Source organism: Hydractinia symbiolongicarpus, chromosome 7 (assembly GCF_029227915.1).
Source record: "Hydractinia symbiolongicarpus strain clone_291-10 chromosome 7, HSymV2.1, whole genome shotgun sequence".
NCBI classification, from domain to species: domain Eukaryota; kingdom Metazoa; phylum Cnidaria; class Hydrozoa; order Anthoathecata; family Hydractiniidae; genus Hydractinia; species Hydractinia symbiolongicarpus.
The window spans coordinates 17,683,932-17,707,856 of record NC_079881.1 but is presented as its reverse complement, the minus strand read 5'-3'; the positions used below and the strand labels follow the sequence as shown (position 1 = coordinate 17,707,856).

At 34.8% G+C, this 23,925-nt stretch overlaps 2 protein-coding genes across 2 annotated transcripts in view; one reads left to right on the top strand and one right to left on the bottom strand.

Moving 5' to 3' along the window:
• Positions 1–1,437: 1,437 nt before the first annotated feature.
• On the top strand, positions 1,438–2,109 carry LOC130648566 (uncharacterized protein K02A2.6-like). The gene has a single exon (XM_057454617.1). The coding sequence runs from the start codon at positions 1,438–1,440 to the stop codon at positions 2,107–2,109; it is 672 nt and encodes a 223-aa protein (XP_057310600.1).
• A 2,775-nt stretch (positions 2,110–4,884) lies between these two features.
• The window catches only part of LOC130649293 (regulatory-associated protein of mTOR-like), a 28,117-nt gene continuing 9,076 nt past the window's right edge, over positions 4,885–23,925 (bottom strand). Inside the window, exons 3-32 of the mRNA XM_057455548.1 lie at positions 20,012–20,094; positions 19,828–19,905; positions 19,660–19,740; positions 18,643–18,733; positions 18,466–18,521; positions 18,117–18,280; positions 17,897–17,956; positions 17,193–17,293; positions 16,634–16,778; positions 15,969–16,146; positions 15,809–15,892; positions 15,616–15,726; positions 15,441–15,515; positions 15,275–15,340; positions 14,872–15,063; positions 14,470–14,613; positions 13,397–13,643; positions 13,026–13,168; positions 12,489–12,569; positions 12,050–12,141; positions 11,274–11,416; positions 10,377–10,622; positions 9,933–10,172; positions 9,332–9,439; positions 8,713–8,825; positions 8,181–8,311; positions 7,947–8,033; positions 7,150–7,269; positions 6,736–6,865; positions 4,885–6,085 (exon numbers count right to left, since the gene is read on the bottom strand). Coding sequence (XP_057311531.1) covers positions 5,993–6,085; positions 6,736–6,865; positions 7,150–7,269; positions 7,947–8,033; positions 8,181–8,311; positions 8,713–8,825; positions 9,332–9,439; positions 9,933–10,172; positions 10,377–10,622; positions 11,274–11,416; positions 12,050–12,141; positions 12,489–12,569; positions 13,026–13,168; positions 13,397–13,643; positions 14,470–14,613; positions 14,872–15,063; positions 15,275–15,340; positions 15,441–15,515; positions 15,616–15,726; positions 15,809–15,892; positions 15,969–16,146; positions 16,634–16,778; positions 17,193–17,293; positions 17,897–17,956; positions 18,117–18,280; positions 18,466–18,521; positions 18,643–18,733; positions 19,660–19,740; positions 19,828–19,905; positions 20,012–20,094 — 3,683 coding nt within the window. The 3' untranslated portion in view covers positions 4,885–5,992. The remainder of the gene's footprint in view (positions 6,086–6,735; positions 6,866–7,149; positions 7,270–7,946; positions 8,034–8,180; positions 8,312–8,712; positions 8,826–9,331; positions 9,440–9,932; positions 10,173–10,376; positions 10,623–11,273; positions 11,417–12,049; positions 12,142–12,488; positions 12,570–13,025; positions 13,169–13,396; positions 13,644–14,469; positions 14,614–14,871; positions 15,064–15,274; positions 15,341–15,440; positions 15,516–15,615; positions 15,727–15,808; positions 15,893–15,968; positions 16,147–16,633; positions 16,779–17,192; positions 17,294–17,896; positions 17,957–18,116; positions 18,281–18,465; positions 18,522–18,642; positions 18,734–19,659; positions 19,741–19,827; positions 19,906–20,011; positions 20,095–23,925) is intronic.

Here is a 23,925-nt window from a genome sequence, read left to right as displayed (position 1 = left end):
ATCTCCCGCTACTTCTCGCACACAGATAGATATCAGTGAGTGGTGCTTATGTGAAAAGTGCGAGAGGATGCCTTCAGCTGTTGAGTGTTTGTGCTGTAACGAGGTGGACACTATAAAATACTTGCAGCTACGGTACCTATATAATTTGACCTCGCATTTTTCTACTGGCTGTATTATAAATGAGCGCCTGGGTACAAGGTTTCTATTGTGTTTTAGATAAGAAATGTATAACAGAGCATACTAAACAGAGCGCGAAGAATTCAATACGGTTGTGATTTTAAAGAACGTTAGTCGCTTTCCACGATCAGGAAAGCCGAAGACTTAAAAAAAGGACGAAGTTTCTAACAAGTAAGTCGCTAGCACCCTTGAAATTTCTGTTGTCATAGTATTTCCAATCTTATTTGAGGATGATATTTTTTAGATCTTATCGATATGCGGCATACCGCCAATTCTGTTGGTTTATTCATAACCACTTGGGAAAAGGCGTTCGTCGAGTTATACCGTCTTGTGTCGTGTCTAAGATACGTAGAGAATATCCAAGTACGAATGGGGTGCATACTGGCTTCAAAGAAGGTAAAGAAATACCTGAAATTGATTTTTCTCGGACAAATGAAGTTGACGACGAGAATATTTGATTGTAAATTAAAAACAACAAACTTTTTCAGGAGAAGCGTACGATCGCACGCGCACGCCGTGGCATACGCGTAAATCGTTTCGGGCGTGCAAATAATCGCACGCCTAAAAAGTAAGTATTGAGTTTTAAAAATCAACCTATAAAATCCTATTTTATAGCGTGCGATGACAGCCCTCTGTTATTTTCTATGTTTAGTACTGTGGTTCGTGATTCTGTGTTTTATACTGTGTGTCACGTGTTTGTATATAAACCTGTATTTTTGTATCTAGAGTTAGTTTATATCGAGCATATAATACGAAAGACATTACTTGTATTCTCTGTGTGAAGCTCCATAATAAGTGGCGACGAAGGATTGGCGACGAAGGATAAAGATATGGTAAAAGCTCTTAGCAATATTCCTTGTGTGGAACCCTTTATAATTGAAGAAACTTCAGTGAATTTGGATAAGAAATGGATTGTATGGAAGGATGATCTGGAATTATTATTAACTGCCAGTGGTATTACTCAAGAAGCACTGTCTGTAGTTTTGTGTATTGAAAAAATATCATCATTATTTATATGGTATGAAATTAAAATTAACAGTTGATCACAAACCACTTCAGTTTATATTTAAACCGCAAGCAAAGTTAAGCTCACGAATATCGCGTTGGCAGCTAAAGTTAGAGGCATACGATTTTGATATCAACTATGTTCGGGGAGAGTAAAACATTGCCGATTTTCTGTCACGACAACGAAATGTCTAACCATTGGACGAAGTTTGCGCAAGCCAGTATATCAACTTTATTACGAAACTCAGCACACCAATGTCAATTAGTCAAAATGAAATCAGAAATGAAACATCTAAGGATTGTGAACTTCAGTTAATCTCACATGCAATTAAAACTGGAAATTGGGACAACCTTAAAGAATACAAAATTATACAACAAAAATTTTGTGAAGTCGATGGAATTATTCTTCGTGAAAATAGAATTGTATTACCAAAATCACTTCGACAAACAGCTATCAACATTGCGCACCAAGGACACTTAGGTGTTCAAAAAGCCAAGAATTTACTTCGCAGCAAACTTTATTGGAAAAGCATGGACAGTCATATAACAGAAGCATTATCGAAATGTAGGGCCTGTCACTCTGTAGGACCTAACCATGCACCAACACCACTAATACATTCACCATTACCAAACCATCCATGGGAGGAACTAGCTATCGATTTATTTGGTCCATTACTATCTGGAGACAAACTGTTAGTAGTAATCGACCTGTATTCAAGATATCCTATCGTGGAAGTTGTGAGAAACACTACTACTTCAAATATCATGAACAAATTAGAGAATATATTTTCGTTATTTGGATATCCAGAGAAAGTTCGTATGGATAATGGACCCCCTTTTAGTGGAAATGATTTCAAAAAGTATTTGAAATTATACAATATCAAAGCCAAACATATTGCACCCATTATCCACAAGAAAATGGTGTAGTAGAAAGATTCATCAAGAAAACCATCCGAACAGCATCTTACGACAACAAAAACTGGGTAAAAGAATTAAACAGAATGTTATTAAATTACAGAACAGCAACACACATGGTAACTGGTCAAACGCCTTCCAGTTTACTGTTCAACAGATCCATACAGATCCATAAATAATAATCTACCATTCATCGATCAGCCAAAACATCCATGAGATTCAGAAGTGAGAAATCGTCAAGAAGCTATCAATCGAAAAACGAAAAAATGGTTCAATCAGAAAAAGAAAGCAACCGAATGTGACGTAGCTATCGACGATTACGTTATCCTGAGGAGAGAGAAAAATACTGATAAAACAAAGCCGAAGTATTACAAAACGATTTTTAAAGTTATTGACATCAATCATAACATGGTCACAGTGATAAGTGAAAGAGGAAATAAATATACAAGAAATTTTACGTATGTGAAAAAAGTACAATCACCTGAAACAAAAAAACCAGTCGAATTACCGCTCACAAATGGCAAACTTGAAAGAATCTTCTTTCTTTCAAGTTTGCCATTACGGAACAGACAGAAAATTTATGGACACAACTGAAAATGAGATAACAGTTAAACATTTTTACATGATTTCGTGTGGACATTATATTACTGGACGAGTCGATTTATGTTTTAATGTAGCACTCGGGAGATGTTATGTTCTATGTTTAGTACTGTGGTTCGTGAGTCTGTGTTTTATACTGTGTGTCACGTGTTTGTATATAAACCTGTATTTTTGTATCTAGAGTTAGTTTATGTCGAGAATATAATACGAAAGACATTACTTGTATTCTCTGTGTGAAGCTCCATAATACCCTCGAAATAATTTTTGGAGTCTCGTCAGATAAAATGCCTGCCACATTTCCAGTTTTTTCGGACATATCCTTAGCTCGTTTAGAACTTTCGTCGGACAAAACGTTGATAGATTTCCGTCTTGGTCGGACACTTTTAGATCTCAGAATTATCGAAAAGTGCTGATCCTTTTCATCCACGAGCAAGCCAATTCATAGCCAACCTGACCATCCTAGCTAATTCACCGACTCCTGACTTAGTTAAAAGAACTACGTAGACATGAATCTCTTTTGCCTGGCCCCTTCGTCGTTGGTAACCAGGTCTTACACAAGAAATCCAGCTATGCGCTTCTTAACTTATGCAGAGGTGAACTCCGACGGAGCACGGATGAGTCAAGTCTGCAAAACTGCACTTACAGACGGAACAGACATTTTATCATGGATTTAATTGTATATAATTTCTTCATTTGACAAAACAATTGGAAACCATAGCAGGTCCAAATTTACTGGGGTTTTTTCTTCATGCCCCAAGTGTTATTTAAACAATTTTAATGCACGTGCAGTATAATCTTTTTCTGGGGGAATTTATTGGGCATTTATTCGAAGCATTACGGTACAATAGTATAAATATGAATAACCTCGAATCAAGTATTTCTTTTTGTTCGCTAATTGAGGAAGCTTTGGTAATAGAATAGGGGTACTGGGAACGAGGTTTATAATTGCCGAGGAAGTATAAAGGTACAAAAAACACAATTTATTTAACGCGTTTGTATTTTCTATAATTTCTTCTTTCGCTGGTCGGTTTACTGGAGTACGATATATGTACGATATGACAACAACAGTTGATAGTTTGGTATATTACAAATAATGATTCAGATTCGTCAAGGAATTTAACTTGTAATGCCGCGTCAGATTTTTTCATTTCATCATCGCAAGATGCTGTCTGCCTTTGAGCATTGGCCACTCCAACGGATGTCTGCGTAGATATACTTTTCCGTAAATAATCTTACCTGCGTCTGGTCTCAGTATCGGCACAAATAATAAAGCAGCTTTAAAATAATCTACTTTAATTTGTGTAGAGACAGACATTCTGTTTGTGTGGACAAGGAAATAAGTTCTATCTTAGAAAGTAATTTGCATGCTTTGAAATTAAATATTGTTCAGAGTAAAACAATCATTTTCTACTTACAATGTTTTGATTCGCCGAGAACCCAACGCTTACGTCACAACAAAAATATTATTTTAGCCTCCCTTTCATGTAGAATGGCTTCAGTATAAATTTGCTTTCGAGAACGTGCGATATGAAAAATTTATAAACATAAAGGAAATATTATTCGAGTTGTAAAACTTTAGAAATATAATTACTTATATTTTCGCAAAAAAAAAATAGAAAAATGCAATTCAGTTCAGGCTACTTTTTTTATTATATTTTACTGGACAGTACCCTTTAAAAAGCAAAAAAATAAACATTGCATAATGAAAAAACTTCGCATTATGAACTTAAATTTCTTGAACACTTGCAAAAACGTCTCATTCTATGAATTCTTTGCAGTAGGTAAAACAATTGCTAAAACGGGAACTTGTAAACTTCCCCTCCTTCCCCCATTACGCTTTTACTTGTGAGTTAATACGCCTCTTCCGAATTAGCCTTCTTCGATGTATCACTGCTATTTCTTTTTAAAAAAACCATTGAATTCTAAACCGAAGCTTGATAAATTGTAAACAACCCAATCAAACACCAAAAACTAGGTACCTGCATTAAACAGTCGCGCAAATAAATTCAATAGTCACGCAGGTAAATTTACCCGTCACGCAGGTGGATTTAACAGTCACGCAGGTGAATCCAATAGTCACCCAAGAAAATTTAACAACTTCAACAGTCTCGCAGGTGTGTTCCATAGTCACCCAGAAATCCCTAACACACGCCTCACAGTTTAAAACCCTTCCGAAAAATCCAAAGACTTGTTAATTTATCTCCCTGAGGAAAAAATATTTCTGATTACAAATTATAACCATTCCAAAATATATATATATATAGATATATTTACAATTATTATATACATGACGTCAGTAATATAAACATGACGCCATATGTCATCAAAAATTGTAAAATAGCTAATTTCAACGAAGTGTACAAAATAGTGATCAAGTGTCACTGAATGACTAAGGTTGTTCATATAAAAAATTGTGTCAGGTTTAGGAGCGTATCAAGTCTATGCTTACACGGTGATAAATATTTCTTTTCGTTAAGTGCCTCATTACTGGCTGAAAGTTACGGTCAAACCCTTCATATTGCCGAGCTTCCTAAGAATAGCCTCGTTTTTAAAATAATTATTTTCTTCAAATCTAAATGAAATCCAACCAGAATATTATATTGCTATATTAAAATTGTCATGATAATTTAATATTCTATCTGGATATTCTTATTAGAAGAGCAAAGAACCATTCTTAAATTTTAGATGACATCATAATTATTATAATTTATAAAATTCAGGAAAGGTGCATTGCTTAAGTTTCGACCCAAATCTCAACCTTAGCACTGTTAAAAAACTATTTACACAGAGTATCACAGAAAAAAACAAATATTTGTATATGATATATTGAGATTATACATTGGAAAGATGGTTACTTATTATTGAATTTTGGTTATATTTTCGCGAAAACTTAATCACAAAAAAATGACCTCTAGTAGTTTTTAAAGGTATATTTTTATTTGAAAAAAGGGTGCATTTCATACTGAAAATGTTGGACGGGGGTAGCACTAGCACTTGATATCATACAACACGACACGAAAACAGAATTTAATCCCAGGACTTATCTCCGCATAAACTTGGCAGCCAGACTCGATTTTAACTTGGTGTATAAAACCCGGATTGGTTTTTCGTTAATCCGAATAACTCTAATTCTCGATTCCTCTTTGCGATAATCATCAATGCCCGAATAACATTCCGGTTTTGACTTACAATTTTTTCCACCGTATTCAGAGCATATACCCAGCGTACCATGTGAGGATCATATATTAGGCGTTGCACCATGTTCCAATTATTTTTCAAACGTACCATGTTTAAATCATATACCAAGTTCATGTAGTCGTAACGCGATTGGTTTTTGTGAAGCATACATAGATAGAAAACTATCGGTACTGCCCGCTGCTAGATACGGCTGAATAGAAACATTAAATACTTATACACTTGCACCTTTAAATTTATTTGATGATCAATACATTGTTTCAAACTCGATTAAAGTTTAAACCCTAAATATAGGATGGTATTTCCAAGTTAAAATCGCAGTTAAAATACGTAGTTTAACGAGAAGTTTTAACGTTCATGGAGATTCCATCATAACGGTTGTCTCTTCCTCCCCTCCGACTGTAACTATGTTACATTACCGCCAGAGATACGTATAGAATTGCCCTAACTTGCTTGCCTGCCACACAAACAGGTTAGCGGTCAGTAAATGGCACCAAATGGGCAGACAACACTGCATTTAAATTGCGCCGGAGAGGGGACTCGAACCTTAAACCTTATCACCAAGTCGAATGCGCTACCACTAAACCATCTCCGCTTACAATGGAAACACAATGCTTCTAATTGTATACCAAAATATACAATGTTTGTCCAGACTTTCTTTGACGATGAATTCATGTCTGTTGGACGCACCCAGTACTCACCACTTATCTGGTACGGATGGAACGCAATTTTATATAGATGCACGAGATGCGCTTTTATATGGAAGAAATATATCCAAAAATAATCCAGACTTTCTCGGACAATGGATTCATGTCTGTTGAAAGCACTCGATAGAACACTTACCCAGAAAGGATGGAACGCAAGACAACTCAATGGTCCGATTCTTTGCCCGATAAACCCGTCGTGGTATCGGATGTTGCTAAGCACTTCTCCCTCCAGATTTAATACCTTTATGTTCTGATTGGCTGATCCACTAAATAATACACAGACTTAAACTATGCACATTATACATTTTTGAAGACATAGATTATCTGCACAATCTTTCTAATTCAGATGTGCTAAAGTCGATACTTTTCGGCGACGTGATTCTTATTTACATGGTTGCTTTTTGAACGCGTCGGCTTTCGCGCTGGAAATTTCCGATTGCCGACGTGAATTAGAAAAACTAAGAAAGAACTTAGGCGGAGTTTCCAACCATAAATACATACGAGGAAGTACCTAATGTAACCGTGTTAAAGCACAAAAATTAGTGTTTACCATGCTATTAAATCTGCTTGCTGGTGGACATCAAGTGACGTGAGACTAGAAACTGTATTGTTGATAGTTTTCACTGACGATGTTGTTCTTGGTTCCCAGAACTTAATGTCGCCACCCACGCTACGAAATAAAACGAGTGAAGGCTTAAAAACAAAGACAACAACAACAACAAACAAACAATAAAGACTGATGATAGTCAGACCAGATCAGATTTTTAATCCAATGTAGCAAAGACAGCAGCAAATTATTTGCAGAAAGGATTCTTGCAAAGGTATTTTTGCGGATTTTATTTCGTGGAGTTGGTCCAAAATTGGTCATTCGCAAAACCTTCCATTTCTGTATCTGATAAAATTTCTGCCGAAAAATTATCTAATTTACTTGTTAACCACAGCAGGGTGTAATCAAGCGTTGTCAGTAGCCGTTAAACAACTATTTTCTTAAACGAAGTTTATTAGAGAAGCTAATTATATCCACTACAAAATATGGGACTTATAGCCCATTTTACGTAAGTTGTGAAGAAATAACATTTCAATAATATCTAAGACCACCAAAATGAAATTCCTATTTGGGATTTAGCGGCCCATATTTAACATTTTTAATACTCCCTGGCCAGGTAAACTATAATGGGAAGTCAGTGAGGTTAATCCCTTTTGTTGGATACCTTATACTTTATTTACAACGCAATTAAATTTCTTTAAACTAACAGCAGATGCTCAACTAGACAGAACACAAAGAAAGACAGTCATTTCTAAACTCAAAATACAACCCAGCCAATATTGATAGTGTCAAGTGCTCACCTTCCACTGATGATGTTTCCATCGTTCTTGTTGCTTAGCAACACATTTACCACCCAGCCTTCATGTTCACGCAGCGTCATCACGCGGCTAAGAGCAAAACAGAAACATAATCCAAAAACTGTTTTGTGAAACACAAACTTTTATTTGTTACTTAGTACGGGTACTTTCTACTCAGAACTAGGAAACACGTCAATCAGACCTTTCCCCAAGAAGCACGACAAGAGAAACTCATACCAATCACTGGGAGGCAATCTTCGATCGTATATTCTAACAGAACCATCACCCAAACCGGCGACGAGTAATGATTGATTGACAGTATCACACGTCATACTGGTCACGCAACTGTCGGCTCCCGTTGGAATATCCTACGTAACATAAGAATAGATTGATGTTCTGTAAACCTTCTAATTCCACGTTCCGCAATTGTTATCGAGAAGGAAGTACTTTGGTTAAAACAAGCGAGTTATTTTATATTTAATTGAGAAGTGAAAAACGAACTGTCACTACACCCGTATAGCGTGTCTATGCATTGTGAAACACAGAAATATTTGAGCAGAAAAAAGTTGCCAAAAAGTCTATGCTTATAGAGGAGCATCTGGCGAGTTCCAAAGACTCATCAAAATTCATGAGAATTAGGGATTTTGGAGGAGCTATGGCAACCCTTTTTATCGTGCATTTTTACACAAATAAAAAAAGAAACCCTGTGTTACGCGCGATTTTCATGGACGGTTGTAAGATAAATCACAAAGAAACAAATTATTTCAACCTGCACTTTCATTTCCCTATGCGCATCCCAAACTCGAATAATCCGGACGTCACCAGACGCTAGCAGCATTCCTGATTGTTGCTCCCAGTCCGTAACGAGGCCCGACCCAGTCCCTAAAAGTAAAATATAACAGGTTAGTCACCGACGAATAAATTTAACCGACGAATTAGTATTTTTTTTGGCAGTATTTTCTATTTATAGTTTAAAGACACCTTCGCATCTTAAGCATCTTTAGCATTAAGTCAACTGCAGCAAAATAAGAATATAAAACGTAAATTTATTTTTCACCGATAAGGTATAAGCCATTTTCAAGATTCTTAGGGAATTTCCAGGACCAGCGCACTCCTGTGTTATTGGAAATCAACAATTCTTACCGAAATAATTCACCTGACTAAAATTTTTTTACAAATATAGCACGTACTCTCGAGACTCCAATAGTGCCCCATTCTCACATCACTCTGGCTGAGATATTAAAATAAGGCAAAGCTATCTAAATCTTTTGGGCGGCAACTTCTCACCGAACCAAAACCAAAAATATATGTTTCATCTCCAAACACAAGAGTTGTCTACCACAATTAAAGAAGTACAGGCAAATGTTTCATCTAGCAGAACCACTCACCTCTGTACAAAGGAATCATGCTTGATAGCGCGGACCATGCAGTCACAAGACTTATCCGTCCATCATCGTCATCACAATAATTTCTCCACACACGAACAGCACCGTCATCTGCAGAAGAAAAAACAATAAAAGTTCAGATCTAACATATCTCATTTTACGCGTACATACATAAAAAACAAAGGAGCGTAAAACCAACAGGCAGCCTAGCGAGTCAGAAAAAAACCATCAAAAATTGAGGTAAACGGTGATTAAAAAAATACCAATTGGCTTTCCAAGGCTTTTCTTGTTCTAAAATGTAACTTGTGTTTCGTAAGACAAACTGAATCTATCCTAGTCTAGCAAACAGTTAAATTTAGCTACTCAAAGTAGATAGTTAACAAGCAAAACATAAGCAAAAGATCCTGTAAATTACAGAATTCAGCAAATTGATCCTGTTTGTGAATAAAACGTGTAGTCAAACAAACACATTTTCCTCTTAAACTTTTGACTGCAGACGAATGTTAAACAGCTGCTGCTTGCTGAATTTTTTGTTCCTCCCCCTTTTTTGCGCGTTCAACCAGATCTTTGAGTGAACATTGATAACAGAATTTAAGTTGCTTACCAGAACCTGTCAGGAGGAGCGACAAATCGTGGGAATTTAGTAAATCCATCGAGGTGATGCGCGATGTCTTAGGGTTACCATTATTAAAATGGTTGACTTTAGAGCCAAGCTCATAATTCCATATGGACACACCGGTTTTATCAGAAACGGCTAAATGCGGGAGATATGGGTGGAATTTAATGACCCCTGGTGGATTGGCGTTTTTATTAATGAATATCTCGTCGTCTAATCGAGTGGGTGCTAAAAAAATGAATACAAAAATTATTGATTTTAACATCACGTTATTTTGAGGGGGGGGGGGGGGGGGGGGGGATGACGCTATTTTGAGGAAAGCGCGAAAATGACGGCATTTAAAAAGGGCGTAAATATGAGGACGGTGTATAAAAGAAAAAATAATTTTTGCCATTTAAAAAACGAAAATAAAAAATAAGAAAATGAGTATACGTGTTTGTTGGAGTTGCTTCAATGATAATTGCCGGACTTTGCAATTTCGCAAGAAGCGCCATTCTCTCTCAATCCTCTGTGGACTGTTCGGGTCCAGATCATCAGAAGGTTTCATAAGAGACTGTGCGAAGTACCCGCAACACCAATAGTAGAAAGCAGTTTTGACTAAAATTGGTTTCATAATGGGACTGTCGTCATCAGAATCGCTACCATCATCCTCGTCGTGCGACGGAAGCACATCTGGTCCTGAAAATTGACAAATACACGTCAGAAAAGATGTACATTTGTTCTACGGAACATGCACGTGAAACAATTTCTCCTTGCAAGAACATCAGCTACTAACATTAACATAGCTAGGGAACCACAACATAGAAAAAATAACTGTTTAGGTAAGGCAGTGCCTTTGTGAAATTAATGTTCTACGTGATATTATTGTTATATTTATTTATTTTAAGTTATTTGAGCTTCACCTAATGATATTTTCTGCCGCGACGGCAAATGAAGTGTTTAAAGGCGTGCCACTCTTTTTTAAAAGTCTCGTTCAAGGAGATTTCAGGATTTGATTAGAATTTTCTGACTTTTTTTCTGCCAGTGAGATTTGAGAACATTTTTATTCCCAAAAAAATTGAGAATATTTGAGGAGTTTTAAAATGTATGTTCATGAGTGAAGAACAAATTATTTTTGTACTCATGTAACATTTCTATGCACTTGGAAGATAAAAATACGTTTAGAAGAAAGTTATTAAAAAGTCAACTTTTGGAGAAGTTTTAAGTAGACATTTCAAAATTGATGAGGATTTACGAATTTTGAGGCGTGGCAGTGCTAGATTAGATTATTAATTTGAATAAGAAAGGCAAGATATTACCATGGCAAGATAAATCAACAAAATCAGTAACCTTTATCAAATATTTTTCTCTTGGTGGAAAATTCGATAGAGTGAGGTTTATACATGGCAGCGTTACTAACACTCAACCGGGCGAGCCGACTTGCATCCGGAGTGGTTGGTACAGATCTCACCGGGCGAAGAGAAACAGTAGAACTAAAAAAATATATTAAAAAAACAGAGCTTTAAAAAAATTCTCAAAAACATAGTTAATCGCGTCTATCGCGCGATACTAATATTCACGCGAGAATTTGCGAAATTTGGTGCCTTCAAGGAAAAAGTTCGTTATTGCACGGAATTTAATACCTAAATTAGGTGCATGTTCTAGTTTAAATGCGGGATGTTTAAACTTGTGTAAGTTAATACTCGCTAAATATGTTCAAATTGATTTCGCGGGAACAACACGCGCAAAAATTACATGTTACTTGCTTTTTTTTGTCACACGGACTGATTTAATGTTAAGAAATCACGAAATACTTTTGGATAAATTAGCAAATGCGATATACTTTTAATGATTTCCATGGATTTCTCAAAGGCTAACGACTAGTGAGTTATATTAATATGGCATATATTTTCCGAATCTGATCTTCTAGTCCTTGTTTTTCAAATCATTTCAAGCCCTAGAGCGGAGAAAGTGAAAACAAAAAAATCAGATAAAGAAAAGAGTAGCCAAAATTTATGAGTTGATGGGGGTGGTGTCGCTATTGACGTGAAAATCAAAATTTTCAAATGTTTTCTAATAGAATATTTTTCTTGATTGAAGGTGTGTAGCTAACCCAACCGATATACCTTTTCATGGTCAATGGACTTTCATCTGAAGTGTTGGGTGAAGCAGGTAGGGATGAAGCTGAACTCAATCGTGGTTGCACTGAAATTGCTGCCTATAAATAAAACGTTGCTGACAGGTAATAACAGGTGCTGACAGGTACTTGTAAATAAATACTTGGACTTAGAAGTTGCCTAATGTACAAAAATAAATTTAAAATGCTCAAACAAAAAAAATAATAACAATAAAACTGGGTTTAACATGTGAAGAAAATAAGAACACTGCAATCTGAAGTCAAATTACCTTGTTTCATGGGAAAAGATTGTATGTGATTATAATGGTAACCTTGTAGTTTTTTCACTACAATCAAATCTTATGTTTTAGTTCACTTTTATTTCACAGTTTACAAAATATTTTTTGACTAGATTTTCGTGTTGGATTAGCTTAAAATAAATCGCCTACTTTCACAGTAATGGTGTTGACAACTTTCTTCGCCATGTCGGCTACTTCATTGTAAGGATCTATTGATAAATTCAACATGGCCTAAAAAAAGAAGTCGACAGTTAAATAACACAAATGAGCACAGAACACACATGCTAAAAGAATACAATTTTACGTCTGCACGCATCCACGTTTTGAAGCTTCACCACCACAAAGACATCGTTAAAGTCGATATTTCAAGCCAAGTTTAGGCTCTTTCAGATTAAAAGAGCCCAAGAAATTGTATTGTAATTAAATTAAACTCATAGACACATAGAACTATTTTATGCATATTGCCCGGCAGCGAGCGAGATTCAAACAACGGTACCCAGAACTGTGAACTACAGACGAACCAACCACACTACGTGTTTACACTACCTGTGTGCTCCCGCTATTTACAAATAAAACACACTTTCAGTGATGTTTTATGCGTGGTAATTATTCTTACTGATTTGTTTACTTTTAACGATCACGAAAAAAATATATCAGCAAAACAACAATTACTGAATAAACGAATACCTTCCAGACTCTTGTATAGACTGTTTCCCTGAGAGACGATGTCGTGGATGACAATGAGACCGACCGTTGTTGACTACGCATCCACATACTGTCCGTACTGTCAATTGAACTAGCACTATCGCTACGTTTGAAGGATTGCTTGGCTATAATAAACAGAAAGTAATGTCACAGGTGTAAAAAGATTACTAGATGTAAATCACATGAAAGATTTGAAAGTATGGAAGAATTGAAAGTCCAATCATTATTCTTTAATATAAAGTGATGGTATATATAAGAAAAGAATACGTGTCTTCACAGGGAAATAAAAGCGTCATGCCACATCTTGGGTACTGTAAAACAATAAATTAAGATAAAATTCAACCCAGTCTTACAAGATTGACTAAGTTGAGAGATTTGCGCATGAGATGCATGTCGTTTTAATGTGCTACTATCTGTGCTCGTCATAAATGCTGCTTCATTTCCTTGTGCAACTAAAATCCATCCTTTCCTTGTTTCAGGATCCCGAGGACTGGAACCAAACACTTCTCGTTGACGGTCTTCTTCCAAAAATTGAACAGCCACTGCACTGAACGCATGCTCAAATTGGACAATTAAACCATAAAAAGCAATAACCAATTCCTATATGAAAAGAGGTTTAATTTCATACAAAATATATCTGTTACGTCATTAGTCTGGTAGCTACAGGTGGTCAACTTGGACTGTCAGGGTATAATTTTTCCCCTCCACACCAGCATCGCATGGTTTAACAACATTGGACTTTTCTAACTAGAAAGTTATTGTAGTTGAGTGTTGTACAGCTTAAAAAATAATAAATAATAATAAAAAAGTAATTGTGTTACTGAAGCAGAATTGAGGGTTTCGAAAGAGCTTTTTACATGTCAAATTTACCTAGTGTTTCTAATGTTATAAACGACCTAAATTTGCCATTCATTATTTTTTCTAGAATTTTTAAAAACAAATGCAATCACTTACAAGGTTTGCTATTCTCGTTGTTTTTTGAAAACCTTTAAAAAACTGCTGATTGAAACCTTAGAAGTTTTTCCCAGGTTGTGATTTACTGTGTCTCAGAACAATTATGTTAATTCTATCACGCTTAAATACAAATCAAACAGAGCTAAAATGAGTATGTTTTAAACTTAACGATTCTGAATTTCAGCCAAATAATCGTAATGTGTTGACATAGCATCATCATTATCATCATTTTCGGCTTAACGTCCGTTTTCCATGCTAGCATGGGTTGGACGGGGTATATTAATGACCCTCTTCCAATCTGATCTAGACTGTGTTAGATCTAAAATGTGTTGACATAGCAAATCGGATTAAATAAAGTAGACAAAATAGCAATAGTTTTTTGAAATGAGAAAGTTAACTATTTTACGATTTGTGGTTAAGACCTGTAGGGCAGTTTAATTAAACAACCTTGATGACAAAACAGCATTGCTACCTTCCTAACAAGTGGACTACCATCATTTCCCACAGTGGAAGCTAATGTGGTGGCAACACCGTGGTCAATCATATTCGCATGGTCTGATCGGTCCCCAGTGTTTGCAATTAATTTGCCTAATGCAAATACAGCAGCTGCACGAACCTGATAAAAATTAAAATTTTGTTTATAGTCTTTGGAGAAACTCTGAAGTTCAAAATAGAAGCCTTCTTTTCTTATGTTTTTGGACATAAGAGAAAAATTTTGGCTGAAGCTACGATCTAAATTTTAATGCAAAGAATCAAAAAACATTTGACAATAGTAAGAAGATAACAGAACAGTTAATGTTCTAAAAAACGTGATCTTAAAAAGCTGGCTGTTCATTTTATTAGATCCTAACTTCAACAGAAAGTAAAAACATGCCTCAGGTAGAGGGTCAGTCAATAATTTAGATAATTTATCAGGAGCACTGTCACGGATACCACACCATCGTGCAGAATCACAGTTTGTCCAAATCAAACCAAGACAGAGAGCTAGCCATTGTCTTAAAAGTGGATGTGGATCCGCTAACTGTTCCAGACAGATGGAGATCATGTTCCCTTTTAAACATGCTTCCTAAAACAGAGATTGTTTGTTCTGAATAAGTATTTTTGTTGATATAACAGAGAATAGAAGCAGTTTAAATTTACAAACGCATAGTGAAATAAAAAGATCGAAACAATACTTCAAACTTTTCTGACAGACAAAAATCTAGAATTCTGACGAGCATAAAGCTAGAATTGCTATTTTATCACAACTTTAATGATCCATAAAGAAGAATAAAAACCTTTCCAGCAGGATAATCATGAATAATTCGAGCAAGCACAAAACTACCAGTTGTTCGATGCTCAGCCTAAAAAACATTATGCAAAAATTAAAATCAATATAATGGCCAGAAAAATATAAAGTTTCCAGAAGTTATAAATTATAAGTTTTATTTTTAAAATACTTACAGGCATATAAGGATCAGCCAAGACTGACAAAAAGTATTTATGACCATTATCTTTCACAAGATCAGTTTGACAGCTCTACAAAAACAACAGAAAACATATAGCAGTCTTGTTCTTCACCGCAACGTATCAGGGCAGCACTATAACTATTACGCAGTCCAACATTAGAAAAACTTACACTGTCGACGGCTAATATTTTAGCCCAGATAAAAACCATAAGAGGACGTAGTTCTCTTGCCGTACTTTGTAGTAATCTTAGAACATATGGAAATATTCCAACAGATAAAGCCTAGAAGGTGTAATAAAAATCGTATCATTAGTATCTTATATGACTGCTGTCTTGGCGCAATAATAAACAGTAAGATATTTACTAAATTGACAGCCCATGGTCCCAGATCTAAAAATCTGCCAAGCAAATCTAAAGCTCGTAGTCTGTGTACTTGACTTAACAACACCTAGAAAATAATAAGAGCACAGGACATAACTATGTAAAGATAACAGTTTAAGCAGCTAGACAAGTTGATCTGCTACCTGCAATACAATTGGAAGTTGCTCTGGCGGATTTCGTTCAGCAGTACCCATCGCTAACCAAACTTGAAATGAAGTTAGTTGCTCTGAGAAGAAAGAACTGTTTTTGTATTTCGATTCATCTTTGATAATGACGGGAAGTTGTGAAAGACATTGATCAACAGCTAAATCCCATGCCTGCCTAAAAAATTCAAAATGTTATAACAACTTAATTATGATGTAGAAATGATGCCTATTAAAAAAGGAAAAATTACATGAGTTAACATGTTCAGTTAAACATTGTTCAAATACATATTTTCTTGGTTATAAAGCTCTGATGAGAATTAAAAAAGAAAGTAAGCTGTAAAATTATTTTTTTGTGTGAAAATTTTTAATAGACTATTGACAACTCCTTCAAGGCTACTGCCAATAAAATACTTTTCATGAGGTAAGATTAATTATTTCTTCAGGAAAAAAGAAATATTATTAAAAGCCTTATAAAATCACACTATGCTTTTTTAATAAAGAAAATAAACAAACAACTTGAACTATTAAGGTGTATCTATAGGTTTTTATACCTGCAATAAAAATACATATAAAAATTAATAAAAAATTTTGACTAGCATTCACTACTAAATTTTAGTAGTGAATATTAAACAACAACAAAAAACTCAGGACTGGACACATACCACATTGGATTATGATAGGTTGATGGCAACTTAGGGCAAGTCACAGGTGTGCAGTTGTACGAACGCATAACTCTTTCAGCAAGCAAAATATTTCGAAATAAACTAGCAACCAGCAAATCTTGTCGAAACAACTTTTGAAACAAGTCTAAATAAAAAAAACCTATTGTTTTAATGTTTTCTATTTTTTGTAGGTCAAAAAGTTTGCATACATATCTTAGAGCATACCTTAAAATCAAAACAAATGATTTAGGGCATGTTTAAAATCATGAAATCTCCATCGTGCAACCCACAAAATCAAAATCATGTTGGCCAAAGTTTAGCAGAAAATAAAAATTGTTAAAAATCACTGACATCAATATCGCCAGAGTTTACTACAGAAGCTTGATTCTTGTTGATTTCAATGAGCCAGTCAGAATATTTTACATTGACAATGAAAAATACACGTGCCCACATCTTCAATCATCAGTAATCTAAGCAATCCGAAATCGCCTAATAGAATAGCCTTTTTAGAGAACGTTTTTATTTTTAAAAATTTTGGCATGATTAAAATGTTGCATACCTCTGGGTAATGTGTTCCATGCTATTGTGTCAGTTACAGCAGTAAAAATCCAATTTAATTCTCCAAGAGGAGTTCTTCTATCATTTAATTGGCCTGGAATTCTAAAAAAAAGGTGGTAAAATACAGCAACTTTTATAGCAACCAAAAGAATTACATTTAGCTTTTAATCTTAATTTTAAGCAAACTTCAAAAAGATCACAACAAATAAGTGAATCGAGAACAAGTTTAAACCATGGAAGTTTTTTCTCAGGATAATATTTGTGTACATAGTGCATAATATACTTTAGGGAAAAAAGGTGCATATTCAAGCGCGGCTCTTTGATATTTTTGAATTTTGTATTTTGTATTATACTTTTTCAATAAGGCAGTTTAAGAACTGTGAAAAGTTCATGTGCAGATTAGGCATTCAAGTTAGGCAAAAATTTGTCATTTAACTTCTTAATGATAATAAAGTTCTTCTGCACGCTGTTCTTAAAAAAATTATTTTATTTAAAAGTGAAAATTTACCATTTACTATGATTCAGCATTTAAGCCGTTTTATACAGATTATAATGTTAAAATTTGCCATTTTTTTGTGATAACCTCTTATGCCTACCATTTTATATAATGTGCAGTTATGTCCTTAAGCCTTTTGCAGTCTTTCAACCAGAAAAATAATAAATGTGTAATGACCTTTGAATTAAAGAAAAAAGGAAAAAGCTTACTTTTCAATAAGATCTAATGAAATACCAGGCACAAGATTACCATGGCGTTGACTAACAAACCTAAACGAAGAAAAATTCAAACATCAAAAATTAAAATTAAAATCATAATTTTCTTACAGTAATCTCACTAATTCAAAAAGTACTATCTTAATTTATGATTTGCTTTAAAAGCTCAAGGAATAAAAGTAGATGGTTGTTACCAAAAATATACCACACTTACCATCTCAGAGCTACTTTCATCGGTGTCGTCAAACATGCTGTGAACAAGTCTGCAGGCAAATCCGGCAACATCGGCAGTAATTCATTAGCACCACAAGCCGCTAGTTGGATGCAGTTACGTACAGGTGGAATGGCAGGCATTGGTGAACCTTGAGCTAATGCTCTCTAAAAATATATATATAAGAGTTCATGTAGAAATTATTCGTTATTTTTCAAAAATTTGCGGAGAGCACAGGAGTAGAACAGAAAGTTCTCTATATAGTGTTGTTAGCGTGTTATAATTTATTTATTGAAATACATCTATATAAACACATATATACTAGCCAAGAGCCCGGAGTCAAAACACATACCTCATAATCCTGTTCCCTCTGCTGTGAGAACTGTTTAAAACAATCTAATATTAACCCTGAAATAAATAATTACATAATAAAAATACAGAATAAAAAAGTTGTCTTAACACTAACTAAACTATAAAGGATTTGTAATTACTTCTTAATGACAAAAAAGAAAGTCCTTTTAAAACAAACCTGCATTGGAACAGTCATAAACATATATTGAAGGGCTTCCCATCCACGTTTGCAAGTCATATATCGACAAAGGAATATATTGAGTGTATTGCTAAATAAACATTAACAATGCTTTACATTACACCTCAATTCTCAAATTGAAACGGTACTCAACCAAATTAACTACCCTCATTTTTTTTTTATTTAGCAATACTACTTAATTATCATTTTGTTAAATCAACAGTCACAATAATTGTAAAGTAATTTTTACTGCAAAAAAGACAAAACCCTTAAAGGCTTCAATCATGAATATAAATTTTACAAAAGAACTTTGCTTATTTTTGTGTAAGAGTTTCAGGGGGAGGGGTTAATTTTTTATAGGCTTGTCCAAATTAAATCAAACTTGGCACACTTATAGAACATCATGAAAGGAACAAAATGGTAGCCATAAACTGCTGTGACGTCATTAGAAACTTAAAATTTGTCAAAATTCCACTACCTGCTGAAAACTCAATTATTCTGGAGAAACTTTTCACATTCTGTTTAAAGTTCTTGAGAGCGAATTAAAATTTATTTAACATAAAAATTGCTAAAAATCTAAAAAAATTAAGCCAGTTAATAAAATAAGGTTAATAAAATAAAAAAATAATCTGTATCATTCGGTTAGATAGTCTTAACAACAGGTTTGTTAAGCATGATATAGCTTTTAACTTTATAGTAACTAAACAGGGTTAATAGCAGTTATCCAAATAAAAATTTCCTGCCTTTTCCCCGAACAATTAGCATGAACATTAATACTGAAGCTTCATAAACAATAAGACCCAAGAAAATCGTTCCAAAATATTTGTTAGTATACAACCATTAAACAAAATTTTAAAAATAGCTATCTGCTAAAACATGCAATATAAATATTTTTGTTACTATTAATTCTGATAAAATGTTATTCTTGGTATATGTATTATTTCTATACTTTTGACAACAGCTAATATTTATTTGGAGACTGGCAAAAAAATTTTGTATTGTAATATTATAACGTACCTTGTTAAAGACCCAAATTTCACCATTTAAAGTTGGTCTAGGTACACCGTGACCATTGTAATGAAATAAAACTCGCTCTTCCTAAACAACACAAATAGTCGTACAAGGAGGATGAAATCTATAAAGATTTGTCCCTTGAAAGGTAGAATAAGGTGAGAAAAAACAAACCTTTGCATTTCTCCGCAAAGATGTGCAAAGCTTTTTTACATCATCCACAGTAGGATCAAGACTGTGTCTGTATCGAGCCTAAAAAGAAAATCATGGATCATGAAAATAGCAGCTTACGAGAAACAAGGGATTTCTTTGAGAGTTATCCTAACTGTACATCATTGTTAAAAAACTAAAAATATACCCTGGGTTGCCACCTTTCATATTGTTGCTGGAGATTATTTCCAATTTGATCTAAAGCCTTCTGTGGATTAAGTGATAGAGGATCTACATGTATTAAAAAAATAGCTTAAAAGAAAACATTTCAATTTGCTAGTAATTTTTATGTGGTAGTGACCTTGAAAAAACAAAATGTGTCAATCAACAATCATACCTATCAATAAGGGGAGAGCAATTGCTCTTGCTCATGCAAAGGCTCGCCTAATTCTGAGAAATGAGAAACTAGCTGAGCCATTAATTCCTCCCCCAATTCCAAAAAAAGTTTTTCTTGCTGAGTAATATCAATTCATCTCACACAGAGATCAATTTTCTCTTTCTTATTATTAACAGTAAAAAAGACCAAAATATATAAAAAAGATAAAATAAAATAAATAAAATATACTTTGTGATAAAATATGCGTTTATAATCTTATTCTATTTATTCAGATTGATCGGCCAGTTTAAATTATTGTAACCTTGGCTGAGCGAATTATTGCTCTGATGTTATTTTCTTAAGGTCTGAACAGTATTCTAACAGACCTGAAAAAATTAAGTGCACGATCGGCTTTGGGCACCAATTGTATACGCGTCATCAAAGATGGGGCTGGAAAAGTCGTGCACGTTAAATTTGTAAGAATCATTAAATTTGTATGTCTGAAATTTTCACTTATAGAGAAAAATTCTTTTTTTAACCTTTTTCTTGCATGTCATAACCTTTTAACAATTTTAAATTGATTAAACATTGAAACTTAGCAAAAACATTATTTTTCACATGTTGACTAGATTGCTGAATAATACTTTTTACTCACATGATGTAGATTTTCAAAATTGAATTGATCACGTCAAACTTGAATAAATATTTTTGAAAATAGAGTATTATAGTGAAATATTTTTTGATAGGTAAAAGGATTGTCACTTTTCTGTCAGTTTATGCTCCACAGTGTGGACTCAGTGAGGAAGATAAAGATAAGATTTGTGATGAGTTAATAGCAGTCACATCAAAGTTTGGAGACACTGAACTTGTCATGGTGGGCGGCGACTTTAATGGTCATGTTGGGAAGTCATCTGAAGGTTATAGAGGTGTGCATGGAGGCTATGGATTTGGGAGCAGAAATAAGGAAAGGGATAGATTGCTTGAGTTTGGAATAGCAACGGACATGGTGGTTTGCAACACACCATTCAGTAAGAGACAGAACATATCAGTCAGGTGGCTGTAAGACACAGATAGATAACTTCCTGGTTAGAAGGTCAGACAAGAAAGTGGTGAAGGACGTGAAAGTTATATTGGGGGAATGTTTTCCAGCATAGGTTGCTGGTTTGTAATATTATCTGAAGAGTGTTAAAGAAGCCAAGGGAAAGTACAGGCCCCGTCGTAAAGTCTGGAAGCTGAAGGAAGATTTTGTAGCAAGACGATTTAGAGCAAAAGTTAAGCAGTTAGCACACAATGGTCAATGTGACAGTGACAATGTTGAGAGTACTTGGACTACTTTGAAGAATTGTTTTCTAGAAGCTTCTGATGATACCTGTGGGTTGACGAAAGGACCAGCTAGACATAGACAAATCTGGTGGTGGAATAATGAGGTTGACCAGTGTATAAAGGAAAAGAGGAAACTTTGGAAAGAGTGGAAGTCAGGTGGTAGTGAAAATATTTACTTAGAAGCTAAGTGTCGCGCTCGTACAGCAGTGTATAAGGCAAAATCAGAAGCAGAGAGAAGCAGATTTGCAAATGTGTTAAGAAGGGAAGACCAGCGCAATGAGGTATTCAAGATAGCAAAGCAAATGAAGAAGACTAATCAAGATGTTGTAGAAGGGCCAGCTAATACAGCATGGGTAGTGGAGGCTATTAGGAAATTGAAGATTGGCAAGGCTGCAGGAGTATCAGGTTGCAGAGATGGTAAAAGCATCTGGATATATTGGAGTTGAGCTTATTACAAAAATTGCTAATCAGATTATAAAGGATGGTGCTATTCCAAGTGAGTGGCAGTCGAGCGTAATAATGAATTGTTTCAAGGGCAAAGGTGATGCATTAGAAAGAGGTAACTATAGAGATTTGAAGTTGGTTGATCAAGTAATGAAGTTATTGAAAGAGTGATTGATAAGTTACTTAGAGAAAGAATTGATATAGATAAGATGCAATTTAATTTTGTTCCAGGACGTGGCACTACAGATGTAACATTTTTACTCAGACTGCTTCAGGAAAAGTATTTAGGAAAAAGAAAGAATTTCTATTTTGCCTTTGTAGATTTAGAGAAAGCTTTTAATAGAGTGCCACATAAAGTTATTTGGTGGGCTATGAGAAAATTAGGTGTGGATGAGTGGCTAGTTATGATGGTACAGTCTATGTACAGCAATGCTAGAAGTCGTGTCAGGATTAACGATTCACTTAATGATGAATTTAGTGTAAATGTTGGTGTACATCAGGGTTCTGTACTTAGTCCTTTGTTGTTTGTTCTAGTCTTAGACGCACTGTCGATGGAGTTCAGAACAGGTTGTCCATATGAGTTATTGTATGCAGATGATTTGGTTCTCATAGCAGAGTCGATGGAAGAATTAGTTGAAAAGTTTGAGAAGTGGAAGAAAAGTATTGGTGGAAGGTTAAGACCTGACATTCAGTTTGTATGCAAGCGTTGCAAAAGTGAGATTATAAAGAATGAAATATTTCCAGCTTTAATGACGTACAACAGTGGCTCGTTAGAGATAGCTGAGAACTTCTGTTACTTATGTGAAATGTTGGGCAGTGAAGGGGGTGTTGGAAAAAGTGTTACTTGCAGGATATGTTCTGCTTGGAAAAAGTTCAGAGAGTTACTTCCTTTGTTGACTAGCAGAGTCTTGTCAATTGAGGTAAAAGGTAGGTTGTATGAGGCCTGTGTAAGAAGTGTTATGTTGTATGGGCAGTGAAGCAGGAAGATCTTGACCGTTTAGAAAGGAATGATATGAGAATGGTTAGGTGGGTGTGTAACGCCAGTTTGAGAGACAGAAAAAGTTCAGATGAGCTAAGAAGCAGGCGAAGTATCCGTAGAATTAAAGATGTTATCATGATAAGAAGATTGAATTGGCTGGGGCATTTGGAAAGAATGGAGGGGATAATTGGGTAAGAAAGTGTGGAGACTTTATAGTTCCTGGGGCAAAGCCCAGAGGAGGACCAAGAAAGACTTGAACACCATCATGGTTATACGAACAAATCTAGCTCTTTTGCGAAAGATCTTGAATAATTGTGACAGTCGTATCATAGCGGATAGCATTGTTAAATACTACGAACAAAAAAAATGGGGATGAAGATTACAACCAGACAAGGAAAGATGATGTGGATGTTCATTACAACATGCTCTTCACCAAGAAGCCAACTCGTGATGATCTGAGTATTGACGAAGAGAGCAGTTTTAGTGATGTAGAATACTCAGTTCGTAGAAAGAAAAAAAAAATTCTTCTTGTTTAAAGTTAGTTGAAAGTATTTGATATTGTTTTGAGGTTCTGTTTGCGATTGTCATTCCACCCAAGCACATAAAGTTTGACTAACGTTTCCGATACCTACATGCTTTCTTGATCCTTTGTCAAGTTCTTTGGTCTCTGTTATCTTTACGACACAATGGAATGAAAAACGCTTTTTATTAGACCAAGATGGTATGATTGTTATCATATGTTATTTAAGTTGACAGAACAAGCAAAAAAGTCTGCTGTTGTTTTTCTTTTGTTATTACCCTAATTGCACTCGCTGAGACAGAGTATGAAGTAATTAGAATAAGGTTTTTCAAGTACATTGGTTCATTATCATTATTTGAAAATCACAAAAATAACTTTGTTAATAAAAATAAGCCCACTTGAAATGTTATTTTTTCGAACCAAACCCACATACTTAAACTGTGTGATTATCACATCCTTCGATAAAAATAACAATAAAAA